This window comes from Mirounga angustirostris, unplaced genomic scaffold, assembly GCF_029215605.1.
Source record: "Mirounga angustirostris isolate CCGP_5_RB_7025 unplaced genomic scaffold, mMirAng1.0.hap1 SCAF_9, whole genome shotgun sequence".
Lineage (NCBI taxonomy): Eukaryota > Metazoa > Chordata > Mammalia > Carnivora > Phocidae > Mirounga > Mirounga angustirostris.
The window spans coordinates 60598894-60616331 of NW_026991717.1; the positions used below are offsets into that span (position 1 = coordinate 60598894).

The 17438-nt window shown below is 39.5% G+C and overlaps 1 protein-coding gene across 5 annotated transcripts in view; it reads left to right on the forward strand.

Moving 5' to 3' along the window:
* UBR1 (ubiquitin protein ligase E3 component n-recognin 1) overlaps window positions 1-16855 on the forward strand; it is a 157323-nt gene extending 140468 nt beyond the window's left edge. For 2 of the 5 annotated variants that reach the window (XM_064570568.1, XM_064570572.1), the window contains 2 exons: window positions 8574-8675; window positions 14718-15481. In XM_064570568.1, coding sequence (XP_064426638.1) covers window positions 8574-8675; window positions 14718-15054 — 439 coding nt within the window. In that variant the 3' untranslated portion in view covers window positions 15055-15481. Of the gene's footprint in view, window positions 1-8573; window positions 8676-9758; window positions 11131-14717; window positions 15483-16324 lie in introns of those variants that run through there. The other 3 variants (XM_064570570.1, XM_064570569.1, XM_064570571.1) reach the window with 3 other exon arrangements.
* The last annotated feature ends 583 nt before the right edge of the window (window positions 16856-17438 follow it).

Genomic DNA, 17438 nt, shown 5'->3' on the forward strand with positions numbered 1-17438 from the left:
TTATAATGAACTTAAGGAATCTGGATCCAATCTGGAGGCTATTATGGTGGGACACTATGTTGATAGGAAATGGTCTATCAGAAGTTAGAGTATAGACCGGTTATTTACATGAAATTCCATTTGAGAAGATACTACAGAATTACAGAATAAGCTGGGGTGGAGCAAGATGGCGGAAGAGTAGGAGACCTGGATTTCGTCTGGTCTCAGGAATTCAGCTGGTTAGGGATCAAACCATTCTGAACACCTACAAACTCAACAGATCAAAGAAAAGAATAGCAACAACTCTGAACAGAAAAGCGACCACTTTCTGGAAGGTAGGACGTGCGGAGAAGTGAATCCGAGGCGATATTTGGGAGGATAGACGGTGGGGGAGGGGCCTCCGTCGGCCGCTTCTGGCAAGTGATAGAGCCGCGGAGCACAAAATCGGAACTTTTAGAAGTCTGCTCCGCTGAGGGACGTCGCTCCGGTGGCTAAGTTGGGGGTGGAACCCTCGCGGGACAGTGTGGTCTCAGGACCCTCAGGGTCACAGAAAGACGGGGGTGCCTGAGTGCAGCAGAGCTCCCAGGTATCGGAGCGGGAAAGCTGGCTGCAGAGACGGAGCTGAGGTGCGGGCTCTCAGCTCGGGTTTGTCATAAACCGTGATCCACGGCACAGTCGGGCCACTGCTCCTCCAGCAGGGACCCAACAAGTGGCAGATCCGGGGAGACTCCCTTCCTCCCCTGGGAGGAGCGGTGCGGGAGTGCACCACAGGGATCTGCTGGGTTTGGAGACTCCACACGGGGTCAGGTGCCAGAGATAGAAACGCTCGGTCACAGGACGGGTGAGCATGGACTATATCCGGAGACTGGGGAGACGGGAGTGAGTGACTGCTTTTCTCTGGGGGCGCACTGAGGAGCAGGGCCCCGAGTTCTTGGCTCCTCCGGGGCGGGGATTGGGAGGCCACCGTTTTCACTCTCGGCCTCCAAAGCTGTACGGAAAGCTTGCAGGGAACAAAAGCTCCGGAGATCAAACCCAAGCAGATTACTTAGCCCGGCCGGCAAGGGCGGGGTAATTCCGCCTCCAGCAAAGACATTTGGGAACCATGGCAACAGGCCCCTCCCCCAGAAGATCAGCAAGAACAGCCAGCCAAGACCAAGTTTACCCATCGATGAGAATGGCAGAACTCCAGCGCTAGGGGAATAATGCACATAGAATCCATGGCTTTTTACCATGATTCTTTAGTTTTTCTTTAGTTTTTTTTTTTATTTTTCTTTTTCCCTTTTTCAACCAACATCTTATCAAACCCTTTTTTAAAAAACATTTTTATTTTTCATTTTTAGAGTCACATTCTATCCCTTTGTAGTAATTACCTGTATTTTTGGCATATATATATATAAGTTGTTCTCTCTTTAAAATTTTGAGATAGTTTCTTCTAACAGATCAAAATATACCCTAAATCTCTAGCGTATGGTTTTTTCCTACTCCCCTGCCTGATCACATTCTCTCCCTTTTTTTTCTTTTTTTTTTTAAATCCTCTTCTTTCTTTTTTCAAACAACTTCTTATCAATTCCTTTTATAAAATGTTTTATAATTTTCATCTTTACAGTCATATTCCATCCCTTCATCATATCAACCCTTATTTTTGTACATATATAAGTTTTTCTTTCTTTAAAATTTTGGGAGGCACTTTCTTCTAACAGACCAAAATACACCCAAAATCTAGTGTATGGCACTGATCTATGTACCAGCCTGATCATATTTGATCATATTCTGGTTTTTTTTGTTGTTTTGTTCTGTTTTTGTTTGTTTTTATCTTTATCTTTTTCTTTTTTTTTCTTTTTCTTTTTTGTCTCTTTCCCTTTCTTTTCCCCCTGCTTCAGGTCTTTTCTGATTTGTTTAGAGTATATTTTCTGGGGACATTGTTACCCTGTTAGCATTTTGTTCTCTCATTAATCTATTCTCCTCTGGACAAAATGACAAGATGGAAAAAATCACCTCAACAAAAAGAACAAGAGGTAGTACCGACTGCCAGGGACCTACTCAATATGGACATTAGAACTATGTCGGATCTAGAGTTCAGAATCATCACTTTAAAGATATTAGCTGTGCTTGAAAAAAGCATGGAAGTTATTAGAGAAACCCTTTCTGGAGAAATAAAAGAACTAAAATCTAACCAAGTCGAAATCAAAAAAACTGTTAATGAGGTGCAATCAAACATGGGGGTGCTAACTGCTAGGATAAATGAGGCAGAAGAGAGAATCAGTGATATAGAAGACTACATGATGGAAAATAAAGAAGCTGAGAAAAAGAGAGATAAACAACTACTGGATCACGAGGGCAGAATTCAAGAGATAAGCGGTACCATAAGGCGAAACAACATTAGAATAATTGGGATCCCAGAAGAAGAAGAAAGAGAGAGAGGGGCAGAAGGTATATTGGAGCAAATTATAGCAGAGAACTTCCCTAATTTGGGGAAGGAAACAGGCATCAAAATCCAGGAAGCACAGAGAATCCCTCTCAAAATCAATAAAAATAGGTTAACACCCCGACATCTAATAGTAAAACTTACAAGTCTCAGGGCGCCTGGGTGGCTCAGTCATTAAGCAGCTGCCTTCGGCTCAGGTCATGATCCCAGGGTCCTGGGATCGAGCCCCGCATCGGGCTCCCTGCTCGGCAGAGAGCCTGCTTCTCCCTCTCCCTCTGTCTGCTGCTCTGCCTACTTGTGCTCTCTCTCTCTCTGTTAAATAAATAAATAAAAACCTTTAAAAAAGAAAACTATTAAAAAAAAAAAAACTTACGAGTCTCAGAGACAAAGAGAAAATCCTCAAAGCAGCTCAGGAGAAAAGATATGTAACCTACAATGGTAGAAACATTAGATTGGCAACAGACCTATCCACAGAGACCTGGCAGGCCAGAAAGGACTGGCAGGATATACTCAAAGCACTAAATGAGAAAAATATGCAGCCAAGAATACTATATCAAGCAAGGCTGTCATTGAAAATAGAAGGAGAGATAAAAAGCTTCCAGGACAAACAAAAACTAAAGGAATTTGCAAACACAAAACCAGCCCTACAAGAAGTATTGAAAGGGGTCCTCTAAGCAAAGAGAGAGCCTAAAAGCAACATAGACCAGAAAGGAACACAGACAATATACAGTAACAGTCACCTTACAGGCAATACAATGGCACTAAATTCCTATCTTTCAATAGTTACCCTGAATGTAAATGGCTAAATGCCCCAATCAAAAGACACAGGCTATCAGATTGGATTAAAAAACAAGACCCATCGATATGCTGTCTGCAAGAGACTCATTTTAGACCCAAAGACACCCCCAGATTGAAAGTGAGGGGGTGGAAAACCATTTACCATGCTAATGGACACCAAAAGAAAGCTGGGGTGGCAATCCTTATATCAGACAAATTAGATTTTAAACCAAAGACTGTAATAAGAGATGAGGAAGGACACTACATCCTACTTAAAGGGTCTATCCAACAAGAAGGTCTAACAATTGTAAATATCTATGCCCCTAACATGGGAGCAGCCAATTATATAAGGCAATTAATAACAAAAGCAAAGAAACACATCGACAACAATACAATAATAGTGGGGGACTTTAACACCCCCCTCACTGAAATGGACAGATCATCTAAGCAAAAGATCAACAAGGAAATAAAGACTTTAAATGACACACTGGACCAAATGGACTTCACAGATATATTCAGAACATTCCATCCCAAAGCAACGGAATACACATTCTTCTCTAGTGCCCATGGAACATTCTCCAGAATCTATCACATCCTAGGTCATAAATCAGGTCTCAACCAGTACCAAAAGATTGGGATCATTCCCTGCCTATTTTCAGACCACAATGCTTTGAAACAAGAACTCAATGACAAAAGGAAAGTCAGAAAGAACTCAAATACATGGAGGCTAAAGAGCATCCTACTAAAGAACGAATGGGTCAACCAGGAAATTAAAGAAGAATTTTAAAAATTCATGGAAACCAATGAAAATGAAAACACACCTATTCAAAATCTTTGGGATGCAACAAAGGCAGTCCTAAGAAGAAAGTATATAGCAATACAAGCCTTTCTCAAGAAACAAGAAAGGTCTCAAATATACAACCTAACCCTACACCTAAAGGAGCTGGAGAAAGAACAGCAAATAAAGCCTAAACGCAGCAGGAGAAGAGAAATCATAAAGATCAGAGCAAAAATCAATGAAATAGAATCTAAAAGAACAGTAGAATAGATCAACGAAACTAGGTGCTGGTTCTTTGAAAGAATTAACAAGATTGATAAACCCCTGGCCAGACTTATCAAAAAGAAAAGAGAAATGACCCAAATCAACAAAATCATGAATGAAAGAGGAGAAATCACAACCAACACCAAAGAACTACAAACAATTATAAGAACATACTATGAGCAACTCTATGCCAGCAAATTAGATAACCTGGAAGAAATGGATGCATTCCTAGAGATGTATCAACTACCAAAACTGAACCAGGAAGAAAAAGAAAACCTGAACAGACCTATAACCACTAAGGAAATTGAAGCAGTCATCAAAAATCTCCCAACAAACAAAAACCCAGGGCCAGATGGCTTCCCAGGGGAATTCTACCAAACATTTAAAGAAGAATTAATACCTATTCTTCTGAAACTGTTGCAAAGAATAGAAATGGAAGGAAAACTTCCAAAGTCATTTTATGAGGCCAGCATTACCTTGATCCCCAAACCAGACAAAGACCCCATCAAAAAGGAGAATTACAGACCAATATCCCTGATGAACATGGATGCAAAAATTCTCACCAAAATACTAGCCAATAGGATCCAACAGTACATTAGAAGGATTATTCACCCCGACCAAGTGGGATTTATCCCTGGGCTGCAAGGTTGGTTCACCATCCACAAATCAATCAACATGATACAATACATTAACAAAAGAAAGAACAAGAATCATATGATCCTCTCAATAGATGCAAAAAAAGCATTTAACAAAGTACAGCATCCTTTCTTGATCAAAACTTCAGAGCATAGGGATAGAGGGTACATACCTCAATATCATAAAAGCCACCTATGAAAAACCTACAGCGAATATCATTCTCAATGGGGAAAAACTGAGAGCTTTCCCCCTAAGGTCAGGAACGCGGCAGGGATGTCCACTATCACCACTGCTATTCAACATAGTATTAGAAGTCCTAGCCACAGCAATCAGACAACAAAAAGATATAAAAGGCATCCAAATCGGCAAAGAAGGAGTCAAACTCTCACTCTTTGCAGATGATATGATACTTTATGTGGAAAACCCAAAAGACTCCACCCCAAAACTGCTAGAAATCATACAGGAATTCAGTAAAGTGGCAGGATATAAAATCAATGCACAGAAATCAGTGGCATTCCTATACACCAACAACAAGACAGAAGAAAGAGAAATTAAGGAGTCGATCCCATTTACAATTACACCCAAAACCATAAGATACCTAGGAATAAATCTAACCAAAGAGGCAAAGGATCTGTACTCAGAAAACTATAAAATACTCACGAAAGAAATTGAGGAAGACACAAAGAAATGGAAAAATGTTCCATGCTTATGGATTGGAAGAACAAATATTGTGAAGATGTCAATGCTACCTAGAGCAATCTACACATTCAATGCAATCCCCATCAAAATACCATCCACTTTTTTCAAAGAAATGGAACAAATAATCCTAAAATTTGTATGGAACCAGAAAAGACCCTGAATAGCCAGAGGAATGTTGAAAAAGAAAAAGCAAAGCTGGCGGCATCACAATTCCAGACTTCAAGCTCTATTACAAAGCTGTCATCATCAAGACAGTATGGTACTGGCACAAAAACAGACACATAGATCAATGGAACAGAACAGAGAGCCCAGAAATGGACCCTCAACTCTATGGTCAACTAATCTTTGACAAAGCACGAAAGAATGTCCAATGGAAAAAAGACAGTCTCTTCAACAAATGGTGTTGGGAAAATTGGATAGCCACATGCAGAAGAATGAAACTGGACCATTTCCTTACACCACACACAAAAATAGACTCCAAATGGTTGAAAGACCTAAATGTGAAACAGGAGTCCATCAAAATCCTAAAGGAGAACACAGGCAGCAACCTCTTCGACCTCAGCCGCAGCAACTTCTTCCTAGAAACATCGCCCAAGGCAAGGGAAGCAAGGGCAAAAATGAACTATTGAGACTTCAAGATGAAAAGCTTTTGCAAAGCAAAGTAAACAGCCAACAAAACCAAAAGACAACCGACAGAACGGGAGAAGATATTTGCAAATGACATATCAGATAAAGGGCTAGTATCCAAAATCTATAAAGAACTTATCAAACTCAACACCCAAAGAACAAAGAATCCAATCAAGAAATGGGCAGAAGACATGAACAGACATTTTTCCAAAGAAGACATCCAAATGGCCAACAGACACATGAAAAGGTGCTCAACATCGCTCGGCATCAGGGAAATCCAAATCAAAACCTCAGTGAGATACCACCTCACACCAGTCAGAATGGCTAAAATTAACAAGTCAGGAAATGACAGATGTTGGCTGGGATGTGGAGAAAGGAGAACCCTCCTACACTGTTGGTGGGAATACAAGCTGGTGCAGCCACTCTGGAAAACAGTATGGAGGTTCCTCAAAAAGTTGAAAATAGAGCTACCATACAGCAATTGCACTACTGGGTATTTACCCCAAAGATACAAATGTAGGGATCTGAAGGGGTACGTGCACCCCGATGTTTATAGCAGCAATGTCCACAATAGCCAAACTGTGGAAAGAGCCAAGATGTCCATCGACAGATGAATGGATAAAGAAGATGTGGTATATAAGTACAATGGAATGTTATACAGCCATCAAAAGGAATGAGATCTTGCCCGTTGCAACGACGTGGATGGAACTGGAGGGTATTATGCTGAGCGAAATAAGTCAAACAGACAAAGACATGTATCATATGACTTCACTGATATGAGGAATTCTTAATCTCAGGAAACAAACTGAGGGTTGCTGGAGTGGGGGGTGGCGTGGGAGGGATGGGGTGACTGGGTGATAGACACTGGGGAGGGTATGTGCTCTGGTAAGCGCTGTGAATTGTGCAAGACTGTTGAATCTCAGATCTGTACCTCTGAAACAAATAATGCAATATATGTTAAGACCAAAAAAAAAAAAAAGAGAAGATTGCAGGAGGAGAAGAATGAATGGGGGGAAATCGGAGGGGGAGACGAACCATGAGAGACGACGGACTCTGAAAAACAAACTGAGGGTTCTAGAGGGGAGGAGGGTGGGAGGCTGGGTTAGCCTGGTGATGGGTATTAAAGAGGGCATGTTTTGCATGGAGCACTGGGTGTTATGCACAAACAATGAATCGTGGAACACTACATCTAAAACTAATGATGTAATGTATGGTGATTAACATAACAATAAAAAATTAAATAAAAAACTAAAAAAAAAGAATTACAGAATAAGTTTTTTTAAAAAAAAGAATTCTGTTCACATTTTAATTATTTGTGGTATATTTTAAGCATGATAGAGTTTGTATTAATTACTCTGGTGTTGTGTAACACTCAGGTGTGGTGAAAGGGCTTGGAGTCTTAACATTTATATTTAAAAAGTACGTATACAAAGTTGTCCTTTGAATATGTTCATTTTCTTCATTTCCTCTATCAAGCAACCATTGTTTTCCCTGGTTTCTCAGAAAAAGGCTGAGAGTGGAACAATATGTTTATGAAAGAAGAGTACAAGTTCCCTGAGATAAATAGGATTCAAAGTGGAGACGTGTGCTTTTTCTTTCCATTCTCCCCATGTAACATAGTTTCCGTTTATGTAAGCAAATATCTCACTAACTATGGAATATATAATTATTGTTTGTAGGCTTCTGTTGGAACAATGGTAATGAATTCATAGAAGCCACACCCAAACACCTATTTTCTTCTTTTAGGAAATATACAGCATATAAACCCACTACCTATTCCAACTATTTATGTCATGTTACTCTGTGGTACTTATCCCTTCTGTACACATGCACACAAACATTCTTTCTATAGCTTCATTTCTAGGCAATGAGAGTCCCAAGTAACTTCACAGTGGCGGTGGTTCTTTATAATCTGCACTGTTGGAGGCTGGCTCTAACAGGAAATGGCTTGACACTTCCCTAGCTGACCTTCTTTCTGGCCCACCGTTATCAGAACAAGAGATGTTGTTCTGTCCTTCTGTTAAGCTCCCTCCCCACTCTAGGTTGTAGGTCAGGAAACAACAGAAACAACCCCGGCCATCATTTTCCAGGGTATCTATGGCTCAAGTAGGACAGCTTCCTTCCTCTCTTCAATATATTCAGTCAGTATTAATGGTCCCATTTCCCTAAATCCATTGATACTTTCCCATAACTTCAATAAAAATAGCAGTGGTCACTCTCTTTTATTTAGACAAAATACAATTTAGTCTATTTGTCTATGTTTATTGTCTTTATACTGAATTCCTAACAGTATTGGCCATGTCTTTTCTCTAGATTAACTTTGATGTAGTGCCTATCATTTGCATATATGCACTTAATAATATTTCCTGTTACTGTTTTGTCCCTCAGAATCCGAGAATGCAGAGTAGTCCTGGTTGAAGGTAAAGCCAGAGGCTGTGCCTATCCAGCCCCTTACTTGGATGAATATGGAGAAACAGACCCTGGCCTGAAGTAAGATTGGTTTGTTTTTCATTTTAGTCACATTATTGTACATGGACGGTAACAGTTCTTTAAACACAGAAACTGATGCTAAATATTGAGAGATATTTTTAAATAGGTGCAAATTAAAAATATTAAGGATGATACCATTCTAAATGTAGCACATAATTTTGAACAACTTTGTGCTTCTCCAGAATGTGAGGGTAATACTTTCCCAAAATGAAAGATACAAACCATCCAAATGTTTGAATGTTATGTTATTTTTAATCAGCCTTTCTTCAGAATTACTTAGAAGGTTTAAGTATGGAGATAGTCTTTGGATTAAGGGAGAAAATAGCTGAATGGTGCTTTGCCAATGACTGAGGATAAGATCTGGGTTGTTCCAGAAAGGTGAGAAGAAGCAGAATTTTTTACTTAATTAGGCACCTTGAAAATACCCAACCAGCTGAGACACTTGAGTGCCTCCAGAATGAGAATCTCATAGTTCTCCATAATTGGAACAGCCAAACTTTAGTCATTTCGGGTTAACTGCTCTACAGTGTTACAAACTGTACAACCTTAGGATTGATGTGGAGTAGTTTTGTTTAAATAGTTGCTAATCACCAGCAAATTTGTTATGTCATAAGGACAACAATAAGCAAATATTTCTGGGCATCAGAATATAATTTGAGGGCTTAGTGTTATACCTCAGACTTAATCTCTACTATACAAAGACCAGAAATCAAAGCTAAATAAACTGTATGAGGCCAAAAGCCATTAAAGCCCCATCAGACTACCCAAAAAAAGAATAGAGCTGCTTCATGTTATAAACCTCACATTCAAACGGGGTCTCATAATGCCTATGATATACTTTGCCTATTTTCTGAATAATCAAGGAGTAAATTTCTGCTTCATCAGCTAAGTAATCTATTAATTTCATGGTGATTAGTGGTGAAGGGAGAATATCCCTTTTAAAGCTCTGTCGTTGTGATTCCTCCCAGCTCTAAGAACATCTCAAGAGTGTGAACTAATTTAGGCAATAAAGATGTGGCAGTTATTTGATTTGAACTTACGTGTTGGGTTTTTTTGTTTTGTTTTGTTTTGTTTTTCCTGAAGGAGGGGCAACCCCCTTCATTTATCTCGTGAGCGGTACCGGAAGCTCCATTTGGTGTGGCAACAACACTGCATTATAGAAGAGATTGCTAGGAGCCAGGAAACTAATCAGATGTTATTTGGATTCAACTGGCAATTATTGTGAGCTTCAACTCTGCCTTGGGACAATCACAAATGAAGACAGTAATGAAGACTGATTCAAAATTATAGAGATCTTTCTGAGGGCTGGGAGGGCTGGAGGGTCTTTTGCTCTATGTCCAGATTCACATACATCAATAAAATATTCCTTAACGGAGTATTGCTTTCAATTAGTGAAAATATGCTTAAAGGAGAAAAAGGACATTGATTAATCTGTTTTATGTTCCAGAACACTAAAAATGCTTCTTTACCCCAAGTGTCTGATTCTATCTCCAGAAAACTCATTTCCCTTCCTAATCTGTCCCACTTCATTTCATTTCATTCACCTGGTAAATGTAGTCACATTAAGCAGTTGTGGACGTTTTTATATGTTGGTTAACTCTTCTACAGTTTTGTATTTGGTATTTCCCACACACACCCAGGTTTAGTTTAGCTGACGTTGGAACACTGACAGGACTCTAATCTGTGGTAGTCTTCCTTGCAGCTAAACAGGAATTGCAGAAACCATGCAGTATACTTCAATTGAGAAAGTTTCCAAAAGAGTAAATTTTTTTTATTATTTCTCTTTTAAGGAAATACCTCTAATGTGCCACTTACTGTTTCAGCCAGAAATTAAACAAATCTTTCTCTGGGCAAAGTTGCCATTTCTAAGGAAAATTTCTGCTAGTGTGGAAAAGCTTTTTTCGCACTGTAGACCTCAAGAACAGGATAGGATAGGATAATGTATTCATTATTCATCCCTCATGGGCCAAAGAAACTATAGTCCTCACCTCTTACCACAAATAGCTTTGCTGAGTTTTGAAACTATACTTTCTATTTTCCAAAGGCAAATTTCTAAAATGAGTTCACTTATCTCTTGTTTGTGGCACCATCCTATTTGACTCTTAAAAACCTGATGCAGTTCTGATATAAGCTATCTCTAGAATGAGGATAAGAAAATTCCCCCAATGAATGGAGCATGGCAGCTGTCAATTAGAACAATCAGACTGAAGCCAATTCTGTAACTTTCTATGTCTTTGTAAAAGATAAATCCTTCAATTGTTATCTGTGTGCAACCTTTTCATAAACTCTGGTTTTATGACTAGTACAGACAACCAAAAAAGCCATGTGATCAGTGGTCATGTGTCCTGTTATAATATGCTGTGGTTGAGCCATCTTGTTTATAAATAATAGAGTTCTCCAGAATGTGTGCATAGACTTCTTGATTTTTGGCTTTAACTTTTTATATCGAGAACTTGTGATATAAACAGCAAACAGAAGATTAATTGAAACCTTCCATTTTAGCTTCTGTTGTTTCTGGAGTAATGTTAGGAATTTGAAAGATGCATTCAAAGACCATCTGATTTTGCCTTTGGTGACCATCGTCCTATATGTGTGTGAATGTTTTCCTATCTTCTTTTTGCTCAGCAAAGGCAAACAAATAAAAATACATTTGCAAAGTGATGATGCACATTTGGGGTTAGATTTTTTGGTATTTTTATGTAAAGTAAAGAAAAGGTGGGCTTTGCAGTAAAGGATTGGCATGAACAGGCATCAGAATCACAATCATGATTATCTACTTGAATAATTATTATTCAGAAGGTATCAGGAAACAGATACAATTCCACTGAACAATTTGTAACAAGTGATGAGTGAGGATCAGAAAATTCAGTATTCAGCTTGTCCAATTTACCAGTATGATTAAATGATTAGAACATTTCCCTTATTTCTGATAGAAATAATGGGTGGATTGTCTGGGAAATCTGAGCCAGAATAGGCAACAGAAGATGCTGACTTCTGCCCTGATTGGCCCCGGTTTAGCAAAGATAAACTGACTTTTTATTTCTAGTCTTTTTATATTCACTTCATAAACCCTGGGGTTATGCTCTTAAGCTGCCAGAGGGACTACCCTGTAATGGCCAGTCAGACCTTTATTGCCAAAGAACACATTTCATATTGAGCTCCACTTTGGAGATTGACTCAGACCCCTGCACTGGAGATGAATATGTGTCTTAGTGCTGCCCCCAGCCCTAGGGATTTCTAATTATATTCAAATATCATAGTGGTTTGCCTTCATCATTGCAAACAATTTAATCATGCTTATGGAGTTCACTTACAAATGAGCAAAAAGTCACTTTATTTTCATTAGTGTAGTATGTGCAGGAACTGGTTCAACAGGATGACTCCAAACCTGTGTTTTTCTAATGTTTTTGGTGAGGGGCTGACAGGAATTTTAATGACAGAGTGAAGAAAAACATGTATCTGTATAATTAATTTATTTTGCTGGTGTATGGGCTGTGAGTTCACCTGTTAGTGGTCATTTGTCATTTCATAACAACTATGCATTTGGTTCACTGTGATGATGATCTATATCTAGTGACTGCAACATGTTTATACCACTGATTCAAATTCCATCCATGATGAAGTTATACAAATAATGCATATATTGATATCTTTTATTGCAAAATGTAAATTTAAAACTTGTATAATGTTCTTGTGCTTTTTGAAATAAAATATCTTATATGTGTATATTTACAAAGAAAAAAGGGACTTCTCATGTTTGGGGATTTGGGTTTGAAGTATAAAATTCTGTACCTAGAAAGGAGCTCTTAATTAAATGTTACCTCTGCCAGCCCAGACAAATTCTTTAAAACACATAGGTATTGGGGTGCCTGGGTGGCAAGTCGGTTAAGCATCTGCCTTGGGCTCAGGTCATGATTCCGGGGCCCTGGGATGGAGCCCTGAGTTGGGCTCCCTGCTCAGCGGGAAGCCTGCTTCTCCCTCTCCCTCTGCCTGCCGCTCCCCCTGCTTGTGCTCTCTCTGTCTCTCTGACAAATAAATAAAAATCTCTTTAAAAATAAAATAAAAGACATAGGTATTCAGTGTAATGGTCAAACTTTCTGACCATACATTCCATCAGTAAATAACTTTTAAGCATGCACTATACATATAGAGAGAGAATTTTTTATATTCAGTACAGTACTAATGTATTAAGTACATTATAAATGATTGCCCAAAAATGGGAGTTTAAAAAATCAGCCGAAAAATAGAATATTTCTATTTAAAAACTTCCAGGTGAATCTGTGCATCTCTTTGGGTATGTACACCCCATTGTGGACACAACTGTCTAGAGCAACACTGTCCAGGAGAACTCTGCAATGATGGCAGTGTTCTCTGTTTGCACTCCAATATGATAGTCACTGTCCCCATGCAGCTATTGAACTTTTTGAGATGTGGCTAGTGCAACTGAGGACCTGAATTTTTTATTTCATTTAATTTTAATTAAGCTTAAATCATCATGTGTGGCTAGTAGCTACTATATTGGACAGCATAAATCTAGTTAATGGTTCTCAGACTTGACAGTGTTAGAATCACCTAAAGAGCATTAACAAAATATAAATGTCCAGATTTCACCCTTGATCCTGAATCAGAATCTCCCGAGATTGAGCCTTTACAAAACCATTATGATCTCCTGTTTCTAAACCAGTACCCTTAAATTTTAGAGCTTGCTTTCTTTTTACCTCAGTGATTTTAGTCTACGTGCCAAAGAGCCTCAGAGAGAAAAGTACATCAGAGAGGGGGAAAAGTGCCAAACTTGGATAGTTGTGTTATTTCATTGTGAGTTTCTGTGTAAGCTTTCATTTAAGGAAAGGGTAACTAGAGTTAAAACAAAAAGTCATTGCTTTAGTTTTAAGATTATACAATATTCTGGGAGGGTAGTAGCACTGAAGGCAATGAAGAAAGTGTTTTGGTTATGAAAATACAAGGCACTTGGAATTAGCAGGAAGAGGTCACTATGGAGTCTTCTCCATACTTAGAGTAGCTGGGCACTACTAGGAAAAACAAGTCATACAACCAGGCAAATTTTCACAATTTGCTTTAAAATTTAAAACTTCTGGGACACCTGGGTGGCTTAGTCTGTTACATCTTGAGTCTTGATTTCAGCTCAGGTCAGGATCTCAGGGTTGTGAGATTAAGCCCCGCATCGGGCTCTGCACTGGGGATGGGGCCTGCTTAAGACTCTCTCTCCCTCACCCTCTGCTCCTCCCCACCCATGGGAGCGAGTGCTCTCTCTCTCTCCTCTCTCTCTCTCTCTCTTTCCCTCCCTCCCTCTTAAAATTAAAACTTATGTACAACAAAGAGCACCATTAATAAAAAGATATCCAGAGTTAAGTGGTATAATCACATCAAGAGTACAGCTTCTGAATTTCCTCAAAATTCTTCCTGAAAACCATGTACACTAACCAGGATAACAAAAGAAAAAACCCAAAGTTTAACAAAACAAGGCAGCGGGAAATCTCCATGAACTCCCAAGTATGGGCAGATATATTCAAAGCACCAACAGCAGCAAAGCTGTGCAGTGGAAGTGGTGGAAAGTGAAAGGGGAAACTGAGTAAGAGTTGCAGAACTGGCGGCACTTGGGTGGCTCAGTCAGTTAAGCGTCTGACTTCGGTTCAGGTCCTGATCCCAGGGGCCTGGGATTGAGCCCCACGTCGGGCTCCCTGGTCATCGGGGAGCCTGCTTCTCCCTCTCCCCCTGTTCCTGCTCTCTCTCGCTACCTCTCTCACTGTCTCTCTCTCAAATAAGTAAATAAATAAAATCTTAAAAAAAAAAAAAAAGTTGCAGAACTGAGAAATTGCTAACCACCCCTGAGTGGGAAGAAACCCATTCAATAGAAAAAATGGACACTCAGGACTGAGAATTACCAGCAGAACGAACTGAAGTCCTCACATGCTGTGAGCATGGGTGAAAAACTGCTCAGTCTTGAGAGAATCAAACAAGGTGCTGGCATTCTAAATCCTCTACATTCTTATAAATAACCATTAAATACTGCCTTCATTACAGAAAGAGCCTCACCCCATGGAAAACTGCTAAAAACGGAAACCAGACTGAGAGTGGCAGTAATACTGTGGGTAAGAGAAAGTTCAGATTGTATGCAAAATGGATGAAAGACCTAAATGTGAGATGGGAACCCATCAAAATCCTGGAGGAGACCACAGACAGCAACCTCTTTGACATCAGGTGTAGCAACTTCTTACTAGACACATCCCCAGAGGCAAGGGAAACAAAGGCACAAGTGAGCTATTGGGACTTCGTCAAGATAAAAAAAACTTCTGCACAGCAAAGGAAACAGTCAACAAAACTAAAAGGTAGCTTTCTGAATGGGAGAAGATATTTTTAAGTGACATTATCTGATAAAGGGTTAGTTTCCAAAATCTATAAAGAACTTATCAAACTCAACACCCCCAAACCAAATAATCCCATTAAGAAATGGGTAGAAGACAAAAAGACACTTTCCAAAGAAAACATCCAGATGGCTAGCAACACATGAAAAGATGCTCAACATCACTGATCATCAGGGAAATACAAATCAAAACCACAATGAGAGACCACTTCACTCCTGTCAGAATGGCTAAAATTAACAACATAGGAAACAACAGATGCTGACAAGGATACAGAGAAAGGGGAACCCTCTTAAACTATTGGTGGGAATGCAAACTGGTGCACTCTGGAGAACAGTATAGAGGTTCCTCAAAAAGTTAAAAATAGAACTACCCAATGATCCAGCAACGATAGAGAACAAGCTAAGGGTTGGTGGGAGGGAGGTGGGTGAGGGATGAGCTAGGTGGGTCATGGGTATTAAGGAGGGCACTTGTTATGATAAATGTAAGTGATCTATGCGTATTTATGATTTATGTAAGTGATAAATCACTAAATTCTACTCTTGAAATCATATTACTCTGTATGTTAACTAGAATATAAATAAAAATTTGGAGAAAAAATATATTAGCAAAATGCTGCATTTAAAGATGTAAGTACATGAGAGTACTATCTGAGTACTTGACATTAAAAATAGAGGAGGTAATGGGCGCCTGGGTGGCTCAGTCATTAAGCGTCTGCCTTCAGCTCAGGTCATGATCCCAGGGTCCTGGGATCGAGTCCCGCATCGGGCTCCCTGCTCCACGGGATGCCTGCTTCTCCCTCTCCCACTCCCCCTTCTTGTGTTCCCTCTCTCGCTGTCTCTCTCTGTCAAATAAATAAAATCTAAAAAAAAAAAAAAAAGAGGTAACTCTAAGCTGTGAAGCTAAGAACGTTTTCTTGACCCATCCCTGTCCATTTGACAAGCTCCTCCCCCTGATGGTCTAGAAAATCCATCTCATTTAAAAAAGAATATAACTGTGCTGGTTAATTTTATGTATTAATTTGACTGGCCTAAGGGATGCCTGGATAGCAGGCACAACGTAATTTCTGGATGTATCTGTGAGGGTGTTTCTGGAAAAGATTAGAATTTGATTCAATAGACTGAGCAGAGAGATCTGTCCTCACCACAAAGAGATCTGTGGGTGGGCCTCATCCAATCCACTGGGGGTCCAAATGGAACCAAAAGGTAGAGGAAGGATGATTTCCCTCCCTCTCTTTGAGCGGGGATGTCTATCTTCTCCTGTTCTCAGACTTCGGAGCTCCTGGATCTCAAGTCTTTGGACTCAGACTGAAATATACCACCAACTTTCCTGGTTCTCAAGTTCGCAGACTGCAGACAGTGGGACTTTTCAGCCTCCAAAACCACATGCGCCAATTCCTGTAATAAATCTCGCGTGGGGTGTCTGGGTGGCTCAGTCAGTTAAGCATCTGCCTTCAACTCAGGTCATGATCCCGGGATCCTGGGATGGAGTCCCTCATCAGGCTCCCTGCTCAGTGGGGAGTCTGCTCCTCCCTCTCCCTCTGACACTCCCCCCTGCTCATGCTCTCGCTTCCTCTCTCTCTAATGAATAAATAAAAAAATCTTTAAAAAATAAAAAAATGAATCGTGTGTGTGTGTGTGTGTGTATTCTGTTGCTTACGTTGAGACAAGCGTAATTTTTAAATGGGTAAAATATTTGGATATTTCTCCAAAGAAGATACACAAATTTCTAATAAGTACCTGAGAAGATGCTCGACGTCATTAGTCATTAGGGAAATGCAAATCAAAACCACAATGAGAAACCACTTCACACCCACTAGGATGGCTATTAATCAACAAGACAGACAGTAACATGTTGGCAATAGGAGGTAGAGAAATTGGAACCAAATACAGGCAGTCCTCACTTTGTATGGTAGTGCAAACTGAAACCATACAAAACATTCTTAATAATATGGGAGAGATTGTGATTGTTCCATGCAGTTTACAAACTGTGGTGGAAACAAACTCTTCTAAGTGTGTAGGGAAATGAAAATAGTGAAACTAACATTATTGAGCACAGTGTGATTTATAACATTAAAAACATTGAAAATTAAAGTGTTTCATTTATTTTTGTAAAAACTTACCAAGAAAACAACATGAAGAGTGCTTGCCTTCTTTGTGTAATTTATGATACAGAGTCTCTTTTTTATGCCTTGGCAAGTTGTCATTCTTCTAAATTTGAATCCCCTTCCAACATTATATCCTTTGTGTTTTCAATGTTGTGAAATATTTCCAGGAGTTCTTTTCATGTGAAGTTTTGTGCCAGTATTGTTTTTTCTGGGATGTTTGCCATAACCACTTATTTATTTCAAGGAGTGTGTCTCCGCGAAGTTCCTCTGACTGCA